Raw genomic sequence first — 17,011 nt, forward strand, 5'->3', positions numbered from 1 at the left:
CAAGCACCCACACTGTGATCTGTGCTATTTTAGTAAGGTTAACTCCTCAGTTCTGGTCTCTGTTTTTGATTATTTTCCCTAAGAGACCTACTCTTCAGAAACCCATCTTCTTTCCCAGAATGAAACATATTTGGTGTTCTCTGGTATGTCTGATGCAATTCTCAAGTGAAACTGCAAAAGGTCAGACTTAAATCTAAGTTGCACAAGCAAAATCTCCAAGTTTTCCTAGTATCTTATTCTGTCTATTCATTTATACTTTTACCCTACTTCACTGTTATCTAGCACTCAAACTGATGAATTTAATGGTGTTTCCACCAAGATACCAAAAACAAGAGAGTGGGATAAAAGGTAATTGAAGATAGAGGATGGGGTGGGGAGAGGAAAATCTTTCACCTGCAGTGTCAAAACTTATCATTTAGCTTGTAGTAGTGAAATAATTATTCTGAAAGCTAGCAGGCTACAAAATACAATGGTAGGATAATTCTGTTTAAAAAAAGATTATGTGAGTGTTGGAGATTACCTACGGTTGACTACATGGCTGGGGACTCATTATACATATTTAATATTGTGGGGAGAAGGGAGAATAGCCATATTAATATCATAAAATTACGGTAACAATTGTTAAGAGTCAGGAGTGTATCAGTACATTTGTATATGACTACTTCCTGAGACAAGTTGCTCTTGCAAGCCAGAGCCCAGCTAAGTTCAGATAAAGGATGTTACAAAATTACCCTTTGTCTCTTTAAACTTTTCTGGTGGGTGTGTCTGATAAGAGATGAAGTAATGGACCATACACGCATACCCCAATGTCATGTTATAACCAAGCTCTTAAGATCTTTGCATCAGTTAATACGCATTACCAAATGTCTGGCAACAAAGGTAAGTTCAGAAGAAGCAAGAAGTGTTAGAATGATGCATTATATACTACACTCTAACCTTAAACATATGGTCCTTTCCATTTTAACTTTTCATCTTAAATTTTTTTTAAAGGAAATATATAGTTTAACACAATTTAATTCCATGTTTTTAACCACACAATTGGTTGAAATGGCATTTATTGAGGGCTGCTGCATGGGAGGTAAAAGTTTGGGAACAACCTTTGGTCTCTCTCCAGGTTGATGGTTCATGGACTGTAGGGAAAGATGGTGTTGATGGCACCACTCTTTAACAGCCTCTTGTGGCTAGTCAAAGCATGTCAATTTTGTAGGATACATTAAAGCAATTCAGTATGGTAGAGAAGCTCTGGATTTTCAGACAAATTTGGACACAGGATAAAACAAACTTTCATGGTAGTGTAGTGGCTGTATGTAGAAACAGCAATGATTGCTCACTCAGTGATTGCTCATACTGAGCTTTGGACACTGGAAATGGTTTTGTTGAGAAAAGGAAACATTGTTCCAGATACCGGGAATACCCTATCTCTCGAAAAATATCCTAACTTCAACCTGGTTAAAGATTTAATCTGAATCATAACCTATATTACAGGCAATGTCATTGCTGGGCATTATTCAGAGTGATCATGTAGACTTTAACTTATGACCTTCAGACAAATGTTCTATCAATGCAGCCATATGGATCATCATTCTGTGTTAATACCCAAAGAGCCCTTTAACAATGTGACATCCTGAGAAGTCCAAGTTTACCTTTAGACTCCACCTTTTTGTTAAGGGGTAAGGAGGATAGGGCTGCATGGTATTATCTGGAGAGGCTGCATGCACCACAATCACAACTAACAAAAGGAACCTGTCTGTGTTACAAGAGGTACAGAACCTAGTGAGTATAAACATTAAGGCCTGATCCAAAGCCCAGTGACATCAAGAAGAGTCTTTCCACTGACTTTAGTGGTCTTTGAATCAGGCTGTAACTGATCTATTCTATCTTGCAGGGAAGCTATAAATAATCAGATTAAAGATTAATAAATGAAGTAACCTACATGTTACAAGTAACCCTTTTTTCACATTATAGCCTGGACACTAACCTAAGAAAAACTTAGCATTTTGAAATCTCAAGAATCAAATCTGTCAGCAAATAAAAAAAGTAAAACAAGACCAAAAAACCTGAAAAAAAATCTTAGTTTCTTTATAGCACTTTAGAAATAATTTTGCATTCATCATATAAAAATTCATTAGATATGATGTTATTTGCTTTACCAGATTATCAAGCATTCGCATAAGGGCTTCAAATTCCTGCTCTCCAATCTGCCATTTTGGATGGGATACAGTACCCTCAGCTGCTGGAGACTCAGGAGAACGAGATTTGGCTTTGTATTTTCCAGGGTCTAACAGCACTAAGTTGTCAGGCCCACCTGCACTGGCCAGGGTACGTACCTTAAAAATAATTAAACCACATTTTAATTTTTTTAACATAAACACTGGATAGTTATAGAAACAGTAGAAGGACTCTCTTCTATTTTGCAAATTCTAATCTTACATTTTAAAATTAAATCATTATAATCTTGTAATAAGGAAAGTATTTTAAGCAATGTGAAAAATTACACGTTGCAACACTCTTGCTTTAATGAAAAGTAGACTGATGATTTGGGAAAGATTTATGTAAGATCAGTAGTTCTAGTTTGCCAGTTGAACACAGTTGCTAAACTATCAGTGTAACTGCTCCTGCATAATGAAATCAATCAAACCAGGAATCTTTATTTTGTTAGTTTAGATCGAAACTGTCACTTTTTAATCATTCAACTATTATCTGTTTGAAGATTATGTATCATGTTGTTACAGACAGCAGATTCATTATATAATATATTAAGATTCTTACTTGAATCTCACAGGCAACTACTAGATTATGAATATAGTAGAAAGCCTCTTCAACGGTCTCCCCAACTGATACCAAGCCATGGTTTCTGAGAATAAGGACCTAGAAGAAATGGACATTGTAAGGAATATGAGCTGCTACAAGAAACCTACCTGCCAAGAACTAAACAAACATACCTCCCCTCCTTTCCATTTCCAAGTTAAAAAAAAAAATCACTATTTTCTTTTCATATTGACCTATGTATGGAATAACTGACCTTGCTTTTAGGTCCCAAATTTTTCTGAATTAACACTTTTTCTTCATCGTCAACCAGAATACCATGGTAGTCATGATAGGCCACTTCTCCAAGACAGAGTGCTTCTGGTGAAATTGGCAAGAGACCACACTTCATTGCAGAAACCTGAGAAACATAACAGTAGATTTTGAGAGAGAAGTAAATAAAAACAAGAAGTCAGTCATTGCTGTACATTATATACACTAATGCGTGAAGTGGAGGGTGAAATGTCATTGTTAATATTTAAATACATCTGAGACATTTAAAAGCAGGAGAACTGAAGATTGGTCAGAAGACAAGACAGAAATGTGAAAAGATTGAGAAAATCAGCCTCTTATCCTTAATTCATACTCTCTTTTAAGTGAATATTTTAAAATACAAGATTATAAGTGACAAGTTTTCCTGCAGATTATTACACAAAACCATGGTTAAAAACCACCATTGTTAAAGCTTAAAATCCTCAGAATAAGATCCAAAATTAGGAACTTACTCAATTTCAGTCTTGTTATCCACCTTAAAATAATTTTATTGCTGTTCTGAATCAATTTAATAAGAAAAATATCAAAATAAGAACTGCAGTAAAGCAATTTCCTGAATATTTGAAACTCAGTTACCGGGTTGGCTCCTAAAAAAGTTTCTGAGGTGGATTTGATAATGATTTATAACTAGTTGTTCTTGGAGATGGATAAAAACAGGGATCTACAAGTCAACATGGGCATCTACAAAGTCCACTGTTTGAGATCAATGCTGCTACTTGTGCTGTGAAACAGTTACAGATGTGCTACCAGAACACAATGTAGATAGGATGCAAGTACTCTAATACATAGCATATATATGCAGAAAATATTACAAAGTGTGCTTTACTGGACCACTGGAGGACGCTTTACCGCGTTATGACCCATGGACTGAAAAGGTTCTATTACAATCTGAAATTTGCCATTTGTCTACTGTTACTTCTAAATGTTGATTCAAGATTTCATATTCATAGCACAGATAGTGTCAATTTCTACCATAGGGCCCAATTTTGCAAGCACTCACAAGGCAGGAATATTCACATGAATAGGCTCATTAACTATGTGACTTCAAATAGGACTCCTCACTAGAATACAGGTTTAAAGGGATCAAGCCCTTAAACTACCAAGTAAATATATGACTACTTGGCACCAGCTACACTTCTCTTAAAATCTATAGTCAGAGGAACTGCTTACCGCTGCCCCTGCTGGTGTATGGATATGAACAATGCATTTAACGTCAGGTCGAGCGGCATAAATTGCAGAGTGCAATGTAAAACCAGCTTGGTTTACTCCCAGGTTAGTGCTTCCACGATCAACTACATCTCCTTGAATATTGATTTTAACCTAACAATATAAGAAAACATTGTAATAAAAAGTTTTATAAGTTATCGTTGTCCCAAATGTATTTAATTCAGCATCTTCCTACAGCAGTTTTAAAAATTATTGTATTTGAACAATATCATACTACATATATGTTATATATAAATGTATATAAACCAATGTCATTAACAGCAACAATATTAAGCTTTAAGATCAATATATTGTAAACAGCTGTAGAATTGGTCCTCAGTAACACAAAACGAGCTTTCTATATCATTGCTTTTTTGTAAGAAATCAAATCCATCAACAAGCAATTGTATAACAAATTATTTTCCCCCTCTACATTGTTCAACTTTCACTCCCTTGATTCTTGTGATGACATTTCCACTAGTTCTTCACTGATCAGAGGGTCTTCCAGCCTAGACACGGCCTGAATTACTAATGTAAAAACACAAGCAAGGAGAAAAAGCCTTTTAGAAAACTAACACAAAACCTTTCAGTCCTCTTTTATACATCATAATGCAGCAAAAAAAAGAGTACAAGCTCACTTCTTCGCCTACTTCTTTTCGGGTCACCTTTTTTTAAGCTGCTTATAATAAGGTTCCCTTAACATTCAGCTCCTGGAATGTTATTCAGGCCCCACCTTTTCCTCATTGATTAATCCCAAATCTAGAAAGAAATAAATCTGATCCTTTTTATACTTGATTGCTTCTTCCTTCCTGGCTGCAGACAAATATCTACAGGTTGTCAATAAATCTTGACACTATGTATAGAATACTTTACTTTGGTCTTTGATAGGCAACTAAAGCGGTCTTTGAAAGTCTGTAGCCTCTTTATATGTAAATTGGACCATCATCAGCGTTTAATTTTGAGAACCTTAGATACTAGTTTATTAAGAAATGCACTTAAATTCTCGCCCTTTAGGCTTATTGAGGCACCCCATAGTCACAGATTTGTAGTGAATGCTTGGTTTTCCAGAAGTTCAGTCTTCTAGGTAAGGTCTTGATTTTCTTTAATTGTGGCGGACAATAATATATAGAGTTCAGTTATTTTCCCTCTTTTCTCCTTTATCCTGTTCTCAACCCATACTAACACCAGTTTAGACAAAGCTATGCACTATTCCAAAGTAGTGACAGTGAGGACTAAGACATTTAGTTTGGGGATCTGAGGCCACTACAGGCATAAGTAATGAATTAGTCTTAGTGCTAAATTCTTTCAGCATTGCCATGGATAGTACCATGGCATTATGTCCATTTGAGGGGTGCTGCAGTTTGCACTGCTGAGTCACTGCTGGATCTTCCTCGAGCTTGATGAGAAGTAAACCAGTCTTGCATCACTGGGCTTTATTTATATATATATTTTTAGAGAGATTTGTAGTTGCAGTGGAGGCTTCACAACACCACCCTCCCACAAGCAATATCTGAAACTCACATTTGGCAAAAACAAATAACCTTTGACACAACTGTGCTAACTTGATTTTTGGGTTATCTGTCACCACAGTTCCATTGCCCTAGGTCTAGGCCTGTTATTATGCACTACTATTTACTTTTAACAAGATCTGGAAAAGAGAATATATTTGGTTAATCCAAATCTATTATCTTTCTATAATCCAGAATTAAAGGCAGCAAAGGAAATACGTAGCACTTCATGTCTTGAAATCACTGTAAAATCATTAAACTATAAATATATATTAACCTACAAAACAGGTACTATAAGTACATGAAGAAACTGAGGAAGAGAGATTTCAGAAATTGTCCAAGGTCACAGATGGAATTAATGTTGGAGAAAGGACTAGAACTCAGGAATTCCACATGCTCAGTCTTCTGCAGCTTTTATATAATTAATACCCCAAATTAAAATTTAGGATAATATAGATGTATTTCAGTATATGAAAAAAACTAAGGACCAAGAGTTTATGCTCAAATTACAATCTGAAATTTTATGCCCATTAAAAAAAGAAGAATTTTACTTCCAAAATGGACACTGAAATCAGTCAAACTCTTAAAAAAAAAAAACACAACAAAATTGTTCTGGCCATGACACTGCAGCAGAAAATAACTTAGTATTTTCTATAACATGCTTATCGAAGTTTAACATACATATATACGAGACAGAATTTAGATGTTTATATCCATGTTCTAATGGTATAGAAATAGAAATTAGCACTTACCAGACTGGATGCAGAAACCTCACTATAAAGAAGTCCAAAAGGTACAATCAAGAAGTGTTCTTGCTCAGAACTTACTCGGACCTAAAAATACAACAAGAGTGAAAGCTAAATCTTTACAATAAAAATTGTAATATTTTAAATTCAAGTTCTGTTTTGTAAGCCCTAGAAAGTATACCATACAATAAAATTACAAGAGAGTTGTTGAACATGGGAGATGTACATATTCCAGAAGCATAAACTAACAGTCATGCCATATCCACTATAATTGACATAATTTATTAAACCTCAGTACACTTGGTAATAGACCATGTTTACTAAGGCCACAGGGAGGCCCAGGCTACTGTCTCTCAGGCTGGTGGAAGACCAAGGTGTAAGTAAGATGCCAAGCGGGTGCTCAGATCCTACAATAATGAGGGACAGATAACCACCTGGATAGATGAGTGGTTCCCTAATACCCCATGGGAAACAGAGTTTGGGAGAAGCAATATTGTCACCCATAGTGTTAGTGTCCTAGAAAAACCTCTGTTTGCCATACGGTATGTGGGATTATGAAGCAGAGGACTTGTGGAAATTTAAGCAACCCAGCTAAAGGGTTTGAACATCTTGACACTGGGTGGGATGAACCCTTTAAGTGAATGCCTTTTGATGGTGTTGGGGAGGTTAGCATACCTAGGGGCTCTCCACCAACTCTCCTTCTCTTTACGTAGCAATGTTTGCCTCAAGGTTTAACACACATATGATGGAGTTCATAACTCAAAATTAGTTTATAGTTTGTAAACTGTTTAGGGCAGGAACCATATCTTTGTTATGTTTTCAGAGTGCTGTGCACAAAGTAGCTAGGGCCTCTAGATGCTATTACAATATTAGTAGTAAATATAACTTATACCACGCTGCAAAATAAACCATGATGGCTAGTTAGACCCTAATAAAATTCATGAATTAAAAAAGGAATGTGGGTTAATGGTAGAAGAGGAGATAAGGAAAGAATCATCCATTTAGTTTCATAAAACTACTAATGGATCATTTAGATGGAGGTTTGAGGTTGTCTGTGGGTCTTTGGAAAACCGTCCTATTTTGATCTCTGGTACAAGGGTGTGCACAGATAATCCAGTACTTTTGCTGATCTGTGCAGTTAAGCTAGTAGCACATCTTAAAGCACCCTTTGATTTATTTTACAGCGTGGTATAAGTTATAATTACTACTTATACTGCAATAGCATCTAGAGGCCGTAGCTACTTTGTGCACAGCACTCTGAAAACATAACATGGTAAACCTTACCATGGCTGCCTGCAAAACGAATTCTGTTGCCCAGCCGAGTGTGTGTGATGTCTCACACCAAACCGGCAGGCACTCAATATAAGAGGCAAAATGCGACCTTGTACCAAAAGCACATGTGCTATGTAACGTGAATCGCTTGATTCAGTGTGAAATAGTCTTCCCTTTGTTCTCTAAGATGTATCTTTTTAAATACTACTCTCCCTTTTTTTCCTCCCGCAGCTGCAAACGTTTCTACACTCCCCCTATCATCTCCGTCCCAGAGGCTAGCGCAGATCAGAAGGTGAAAAAAAAGCACTTGTGATGACATGTTCTCAGAGCTCATGCAGTCCTCCGGCACTGAAAGAGCTCAGCAGAATGTGTGGAAGCAAACAATGGCAGAGTCCAGAAAAGCGTTAAATGAACGCGATGAGAGGAGGGAGGAACACGTTGAAAGGAAGCAGAATGCAATGCTGAGGCTAATGGGGGAGCAAACTGACATGCTCAGGTGTCTGGTGGAGCTGCAGGAAAGGCAGCAGGAGCACAGACCGCCGCTGCAGTATAACTGCCTGCCCTCCTCCCCAAGTTCCATATCCTCCTCACCCAGACGCCCAAGAACATGGGGGCGGGGGGGTGAGAGGGGGGCATGTTACGGGGACCCAGCCACTCCACCCCAGAGGATTGCTCAAGCAACAGAAGGCTGGCATTCAGTAAGTTTTGAACTGTAGTGTGGCCTTATCCTTCCCTCCTCTACGACTCCACTCAGTGCTTCCCTCCTCACCCACCCCTCCCAGGCTACCTTGCGAGTTTTCCCCCTATTTGTGTGATAATTAATAAAGAATGCATGATTTTGAAACAATAATGACTTTATTGCTTCTGAAAGCGGTGATCGAAGGGGAAGTGGAGTCAACCAAGGGGGCAGGTTTCATCAAGGAGAAACAAACAGAACTGTCACACCGTAGCCTGGCCAGTCATGAAACTGGTTTTCAAAGCTTCTCTGATGCGCAGGGCACCAGCTGTGCTCTTCTAATTGCCCTGGTGTCTGGCTGCACGTAATCGGCCGCCAGGCGATTTGCCTCAAGCTCCCACCCCGCCATAAATGTCTCCCCCTTACTCTCACAGATATTGTGGAGCACACAGCAAGCAGCAATAACAATGGGAATTGGTTTCGCTGAGGTCTAACCTAGTCAGTAAACTGCACCAGCGAGCTTTTAAAAGTCCAAATGCACATTCTACCACCATTCTGCACTTGCTTAGCCAATAGTTGTACTGTCCAGGGTGCCTGTGTATGGCTTCATGAGCCATGGCATTAAGGGGTAGGTTGGGTCCCCAAGGATAACTATAGGCATTTCAACATCCCCAATAGTAATTTTCTGGTCTGGGAAGTAAGTTCCTTCTTGCAGCTGTTCAAAAAGACCAGAGTTCCTGAAGATGCCAGCGTCCTGCACCTTTCCTGGCCATCCCACGTTGATGTCGTTGAAACGTCCCTTGTGATCCACTAGTGCTTGCAGCACCACTGAAAAGTACCCCTTGCGGTTTACGTACTGGCTGCCAACGTGGTCCAGTCCCAAGATAGGGATATGCGTTCCGTCTATTGCCCCACCACAGTTAGGGAAACCCATTGCAGCAGAGCCATCCACTATGATCTGCAAATTTCCCAGAGTCACTACCCTTGGTAGCAGCAGCTCAGTGATTGCACTGGCTACTTGGATCACAGCAGCCCCCACAGTAGTTTTACCCACTCCAAATTGATTCCCGACTGACCGGTACCTGTCTGGCATTGCAAGCTTCCAGAGGGCTATCACTACTCACTTCTCAACTGTGAGGGCTGCTCTCATCTGGGTATTCTCACGATTCAGGGCAGGGGAAAGCAAGTCACAAAGTTCCATGAAAGTGCTCTTACGCATGCGAAAGTTTCGCAGCCACTGGGAATCGTCCCAGACCTGCAACACTGTGCGGTCCCACCAGTCTGTGCTTGTTTCCCGGGCCCAGAACCGGCGTTCCACGGCATGAACCTGCCCCATTACCACCATGATGTCCAAATTGCCAGGGCCCGTGCTTTGAGAAAAGTCTGTGCCCATGTCCTCATCACTATCGTGATCGCGCTGTCGTCGCCTCCTCGCCTGCTTTTGCAGGTTCTGCACATACTGCAGGATAATGCGTGAGGTGTTTACAATGCTCACTGCAGCAGCGGTGAGCTGAGTGGGCTCCATGCTTGCTGTGGTACGGCATCTGCAGGAGAGCGGAGTTGCAGAAGAAGCGGTGGGTGACGACGGATGCCATGAGAATAGATATTTATACAGAACAACGAGAAGACCTGCGAGGTGGATTCATGGCACCAGGAGAGCAGAGCTGTAGCAGAAGCCGTGGATGACGACGGCTAGCAGTCCTACTGAACTGTCTGCTGACAGCAGTATGGCGTCTGCACTGAAAAAAGGCGCAAAATGATTGTCTGCCATTGCTTTCACGGAAGAAGAGGCGACTGACGACATATACCCAAAACCACCCAAGACAATGTTTTTGCCCCATCAGGCATTGGGAGCGCAACCCAGAATTCCAATGGGCAGCGGAGACTGCGGGAACTGTGGGATAGCTTTTCACAGTGCAATGCTCTGAAAGTCGACGCCAGCCACGGTACTGTGAACGCACTCCGCCGACTTAATGCGCTTAGTGGGGACACACACAATCGACTGTATAACATCACTTCCTAAAAATTGACTTCTATAAATTTGACCTAATTTCGTAGTGTTGACACATCCTGAGACTCACGAGCTGCAAGTGGCTCTTTAATGTGTCTCTTTGCAGCACATGATACTAAAACACTGTGTGATTTAATTATTAACCAATCAGGATGCTTTTACTATGTTATTAACCAACTGTAGTTGATAAAATAATAATACTTGATCAGTCATTTTGCTCTGAGAATACTACTTACACACACACACAGAAAATGAAACAATGAATTCACACTACTGTGGCTCTTTTGGGTAATGTTGATCACTAGTTTGGCTCTGAACCACTGACGTCTGGATATCACTGGTGTACAACATTAAATTAGAGCTGTCAAGCGATTGAAAAAATTAATTGAGATTAATCGCACGATTAAAAAAAATTAATCGTGATCAATCGCGCTGTTATACAATAATAGAATACCATTTATTTAAATAGTTTTGGGAGTGTTCTACATTTTCAAATATACTGATTTCAATTATAACAGAATACAAAGTGTACAGTGCTTACTTTATTTTTTATTACAAATATTTGCACTGTAAATAAAAGATATAGTATTTTTCAATCCACCTAATACAAGTACTATAGTGCAATCTCTCTATCATGAAAGTTGAACTTACAAATGTAGAATTATGTACAAAAAATAACTGCATTCAAAAATAAAACAATGTAAAACTTTAGAGCCTACATGTCCACCCTGTCCTATTTCTTGTTTAGCCAATTACTCAGACAAACAAGTTTGTTTACATTTGCAGGAGACAATGCTGCCCGCTTCTCGTTCACAATGTCACCTGAAAGTGAGAACACGTGTTCTCATGGCACTGTTGTAGCCAGCGTTGCAAGATATTGACATCCCAGATATGCTAAAGATTCATGTGTCCCTTCATGCTTCAACCACCATTCCAGAGGACATCCGTCCATGTTGATGACGGGCGCTGCTCGATAACAATCCAAAGTAGTGCAGACTGATGCATGTTCATTTTCATCATCTGAGTCAGATGCCACCAGCAGAAGGTTGATTTTCTTTTTTGGTGGTTTGGGTTCTGCAGTTTCTGCATCAGAGTGTTGCTCTTAAGACTTCTGAAAGCATGATCCACACCTCATCCCTCTCAGATTTTGGAAGGCACTTCAGACTCTTAAACCTTGGGTATGGGCTGTAGCTATCTTTAGAAATCTTACATTGGTACCGTCTTCATCCAAGACTACTATAACATGAAATATATGGCAGAATATGGGTAAAGCCAGAGACATACAAGCCAGAGACATACAATTCTCCCCCAAGGAGTTCAGTCACAAATTTAAATAACACATTATTTTTTTAATGCGTGTCATCAGCATGGAAGCCTGTCCTCTAGAATGGTGGCCAAAGCATGAAGTGGCATATGAATGTTTAGCAGATCTGGCATGTAAATACCTTGCAATGCTGGCTACAAAAGTCCCATGCAAATGCCTGTTCTCACTTTCTGGTGACATTGTAAATAAGAAGTGGGCAGCATCATCTCCCGCAAATATAAACAAACTTGCTTGTGTTAGCAATTGGCTAAATGAGACGCAGGACTGAGTGGATCTGTAGGCTCTAAAGTTTTGCATTGTTTTGTTTCTGAGTGCAGTTATACGACCAAAAAAAAAAAAAAAAAATCTGTTAGTCTGTATCATTTGTACGTTACACTTTCATGATAAAAAGATTGCACTACAGTACATGAGGTGAATTGAAAATACCGTTTCTTTGTTTATTATTTTTACAGTGCAAATATTTGTAATAAAAATATAAAGTGAACAGCGTACACTTTGTATTCTGTGTTGTAATTGAAATTAATATATTTGAAAATGTAGAAAAACATCCGCAAATATTTAATAAATTTTAATTGGTATTGTATTGTTTAACAATGCAATTAAAACTGCGATTAATTGCGATTAATTTTTTAAACCACCATTAATTTTTTTGAATTAATCACAATTAATCGACAGCTCTACATTAAATAGAATGTTTTTTATGTGATTCCCAAATTCAGGAAATATCATTTCTAGAGATCAATTGTCTATAAATGCCAAACTAAAATCCAATGCAGCCAACAATTCAGTTTTTAGATTCCTAACAGTTATTTGAAGATGCAGTTCCTCTCTGGCTGGGCTTTTTACACTGTATCATTCTTGGTAGTCATCTTAGTTCTCAGATGGAAATATAGGATTTATTTAAAGTGTCTGCTCACTGGGCAAGTCCTCTCTCTTTTAGAAGGTTCCCAGGGTGGGAACAGCAGTCACAATCTTACATCCTTACAGCTGAGAATAAGGCAAACAGTATAATGCAGGGCATTCAATCTGAAACTGCAGACAATATTGAGCAGTCACAATCCCACTTCTTTTTACACGGACAGGGCTCCCTACAAAAAAGGATGAACTAAAACTAGACAATGTTGTTGTCTGCTTCTAGGAACAAGTAGGTCATATTCCAGTTATTTGAAGGCTGATGCCTGAGAAGTCAATCTCTCAGTTCTGGTTTTAGACATTTCAAAACTAATAGTTTGTCCTTTGTTTGAAACATATTTTCTGTATGCAAGAGATAAAACAAATAAGATGGAGCCAAGCAATGAACACATCTACATAGCACAGCATAAGAGAAATAAAATAGTAAAAGAACAAGTCCTTAGTTGCTTATTTTGTTTTAATTATTTAGTTCCCCGTCACCCTCAAGTGTATTTCTCCATTAATGAACCATGTATGTACATAAAGTTGACTAATTTTCAATAGTCCAAAATGGGTTTTACATTTTAAACTAGCAAATAAATTGATCAATGCATTGTTACATTACATACGGGATTCTTCTGGGGAAAAGGGGTATTGGAGGGCTAGATTTCATGCTACTTTTAGCCTTTAGAAAAAGAAAGGAAAACAAAAACAAAAACAAACCAGATCCAAAGTCCATTTACTTCAATGGGGACTGAATCCAGTGCCAAAAGTATCACCTGTTATACAATTACCATTCCCAGATTCCTCCCCAAAAAGGATAACAGAATCCAGAAAGTATTCTTTTCTTTTTTCTAATCCCAGTGGTCCAAGACTGATGGAGATCTCTTCACATTTTAGGATATAATTTTACCTCACCTCCATCTCCTCTAATTTAAAGTCTCTACTTCACAGATGCCACTGCTCAAGTACAGCTCCTTTTATAAAAGACACTTACACCACTCTGTAAAACAGCCACCACAGGGTGATTTAAGACTTGCTATTAGCTTAACCTCTACTGAGCCAGACATATAAGGAGAGCTATTGTCTTCAAAACTCAAGCAATCCCACTTGACTCTGTATCATGTTGTTATCTCATTAATTTAACTGTTGCTCAATCATTAATGTTTATCCTTCTGCAGGCATTCCAAATCAAACATTCCAGTGTGGTCCTGTTCATGTAAGGTCAAGGGAATTCATGCACTTCACACATCCAGTATCAGCAAGACCAGCTGGTAAATTTAATGCAAGTACAATATAAAGTCTTCAATTTATAGTACTTGTTTAATTAGTGTAAAGTTTTTAAGTGGAAAAAACTGTATAACTTTTAAAGCAAATATGCACGGCAAATACATCCAGTAACACAAAGACCCATAAAGTTAATAGGGCACTTCATCAAAAAGGCAGGTGAGAAATAAAAAGAGTGTCAACCCCAATCACCTTTGTGCCTATTTGCATAACTGCCCTAATAATGAAACAATGACCACAAAAAACTAACAGCTATTTGGAGGCCATTTTCAACATAGTAGATAGATTTTTTAAGACGACGACACTTCCTCCAATGGATAACAAGTAAAGGGTGAACCATATTATGTGGTTACACAACAAACCAATAGAGTAAGGAGTCCTTTACATGGAACCTTTTAGGTTCTGCTGATAAGTCAAACTTTTAAGGCCGTCTACAGATCACTATTTATGATGCTCTATTTTGCATGAGTGGTACAAATATTAGTATATATGTTCTCACCATTTAAGTTTGCCTGTTCCCCCTACTATTAGCCATAAATAATCTACGTATATAGAATTCTGCAATCCAGGAAAAGAAACGAAGGCAGTGAGAAAAATGGAATTTTAGGAGAAGTTCCTGATTGGCAAGACAAAGATCTGATCTTGCATGTCACAGACAAGTGAAAGTTATTGTGAGAACAAAAATTCCTTCATCTCTCTCCATCTTAGCAATGTTTCAGAGTAGCAGCCGTGTTAGTCTGCATCAGCAAAAAGAAAAGGAGGACTTGTGGAACAAGTCAACAAGACAAACAAATTTATTTGAGCATAAGCTTTCATCTTAACAATGCCACTTGAGTACAATGAACAGTTTTCAGAAGTATAACCTGAAAGAGGAGGACAGAAACTGCTCTCCCAAATAAAGGAAAATACCCATGAAGATACCGTTTAATTTTTGGAGATGTGATAAATTAATCTGAAGCAACTTAAGGGGAATGGCTCTAGATTTGAGCAAAAAGGTGAGCCTAGTTCAAGTAGAAATGTAATGAGAAAACTGAACTGCAAACACTGATCTTAGAGTCTGGCACTGTGGGGAAACTTTTCTTTGCTACCTTTTATGGTTCAAATCGATAGTTTTGTTATATATATTGATAGCATTTCAACATTTATAATCAAACTATTTAGATATAGTGCTTTCTCCCTCTCAAGCTAGTTACTGGTTGTTATCAGAAAAGACTTGCTGGCATCCTTTCATCTGCAAGAGATGGTAGGAATTGCAGCCTGTGATGTAGATGGTTTGCAATGTCTCATGTGACTGAATAGTCCAATCTGAGATTTGCATGATCTTTGGCAGTTATTGCAAATGTATGTATCTTGGCTGGGAGCTGCTTGCTTCCTATGGGCTCTTTTCTCTTCAAGCTGTAGGAGCCAGCTCCTGTCATGGACTTTGATACCCTGATGGAGACGATGGCGTCACTTGTTACGATCACTTGCCAAGATTTCCCATTGATCAGGATCGATTCCGAATTCCTTCATAGCTCACTTGCATGTGTCTTTATAGCAAAGCTTGGGATGTCCTGTTGTTCTTGTTCCCTATGATAGCTCCCTGTATAGCATGTCCTTGGGTATGCGTCAGGCTTCCAACCTCAGATGGCCCAGCCAGCGCAGACGTCTTTGCTTGCACAGGGCTGTCACACTTGGTAAATTTGCCCTTTGAAGAACCTCTGCGTTGGTGACTTTATACTGCCATTTGGTGTTGAGTATAAGGCATAAACAATATTAGGTGGAAACTATTTATCTTTTTCTCCTGATGAGCATAAGTTGTCCATGTTTCCCCACCATCCATGAGCGTGCAGAGCATGCAAGCTTGGTACACTAGCATTTTGGTCTTGATGGTAAGCTTTGAGTTGTTCCATGCTCTTTTATTTAGGCTGCCACCACCTTTAGCAGACTTTCTAATGCGGAGATTTAGTTCTTCCTCCAGTGAGAGTTGGTGGTCACTGTAGAACCTAAGTAGCTGAACTTTTGAACTTCTTTTAGCTGGTTTGCATTTAAGGTAACTGAAGGATCTTGTGGAACCCCCTGCCCTAATACAACTGTTTTCTTGATGCTGATGGTGAGAGCAAATGCCTGACAGGCACTTGAAAGGTGGTCCATGAGTTCTTGTAGTAGATCTTCATTGTGGGCTATGAGGGCAGAATCATCAGTGAATAGAAGTTACCTTATTAGCACCTTTTTGACTTTGGTCTTTGACTTAAGTTGGAACAGGTTGAAGTTTCCCATCTGATCTTGTGCGGAGATGCACTCCATCTTTCATGTCCTTAAATGCACAGTTCAAGAATACCAAGAAGAAGATTCCAAAGAGTGTAGGGGCAAGAACACAGACATGATATTTTCTCTGCGTCAACTTCAAGAAAAGTGCAGAGAGCAAAACTGAGGATTGTATATCGCCTTTGGGACCTAACCAAAGCATTCTACAGACAGCAGAGCAGGTCTGTTCATAATATTAAAAAAGATAGGATGTCTATCAACCCTATCAAGTCGTATATGTTCATTCCACAACAACAAGAGAGCAACTGTCCAGTTTGATGGGTCCACTTTGGACAACTACCAGGAAAGAAATATAGTAGAACCTCAGAGTTATAAACACCAGAGTTACAAACTGACCAGTCAACCACACAGCTCATCTAGAACCAGAAATATGCAATCAGGCAGCAGCAGCAACCAAAAAAACCCAGCCGAACAAAATAAATATAGTACAGTACTGTGTTAAACGTAAACTACTAAAAAAATAAAGAGAAATTAAAAAAAAAGATTTGACAATGTAGGAAACTGTTTCTGTGCTTGTTTCATTTAAATTAAGATGGTTAAAAGCAGCATTTTTCTTCTGCATAGAAAATTTTCAAAGCTGTATAAATCAACATTCAGTTGCAAACTTTTGAAAGAACAACCATAATGTTTTGTTCAAAGCTACGAACATTTCAGAGTTATGAATAACCTCCACTCCCAAGGTGTTTGCAACTCTGAGGTTCTCCT

At 38.7% G+C, this 17,011-nt stretch overlaps 1 protein-coding gene across 48 annotated transcripts in view; it reads right to left on the minus strand.

Moving 5' to 3' along the window:
• The window catches only part of ADD1 (adducin 1), a 131,035-nt gene that overhangs the window by 40,048 nt on the left and 73,976 nt on the right, over nt 1-17,011 (minus strand). For all 48 annotated transcript variants that reach the window (XM_043544753.1, XM_043544759.1, XM_043544752.1 and 45 more), the window contains 5 exons: nt 6,545-6,625; nt 4,249-4,398; nt 3,023-3,166; nt 2,770-2,868; nt 2,151-2,327 (listed from right to left, as the gene is read on the minus strand). In XM_043544753.1, coding sequence (XP_043400688.1) covers nt 2,151-2,327; nt 2,770-2,868; nt 3,023-3,166; nt 4,249-4,398; nt 6,545-6,625 — 651 coding nt within the window. The remainder of the gene's footprint in view (nt 1-2,150; nt 2,328-2,769; nt 2,869-3,022; nt 3,167-4,248; nt 4,399-6,544; nt 6,626-17,011) is intronic.

Source organism: Chelonia mydas, chromosome 4 (genome assembly GCF_015237465.2).
Source record: "Chelonia mydas isolate rCheMyd1 chromosome 4, rCheMyd1.pri.v2, whole genome shotgun sequence".
Taxonomy (NCBI): Eukaryota; Metazoa; Chordata; order Testudines; family Cheloniidae; genus Chelonia; species Chelonia mydas.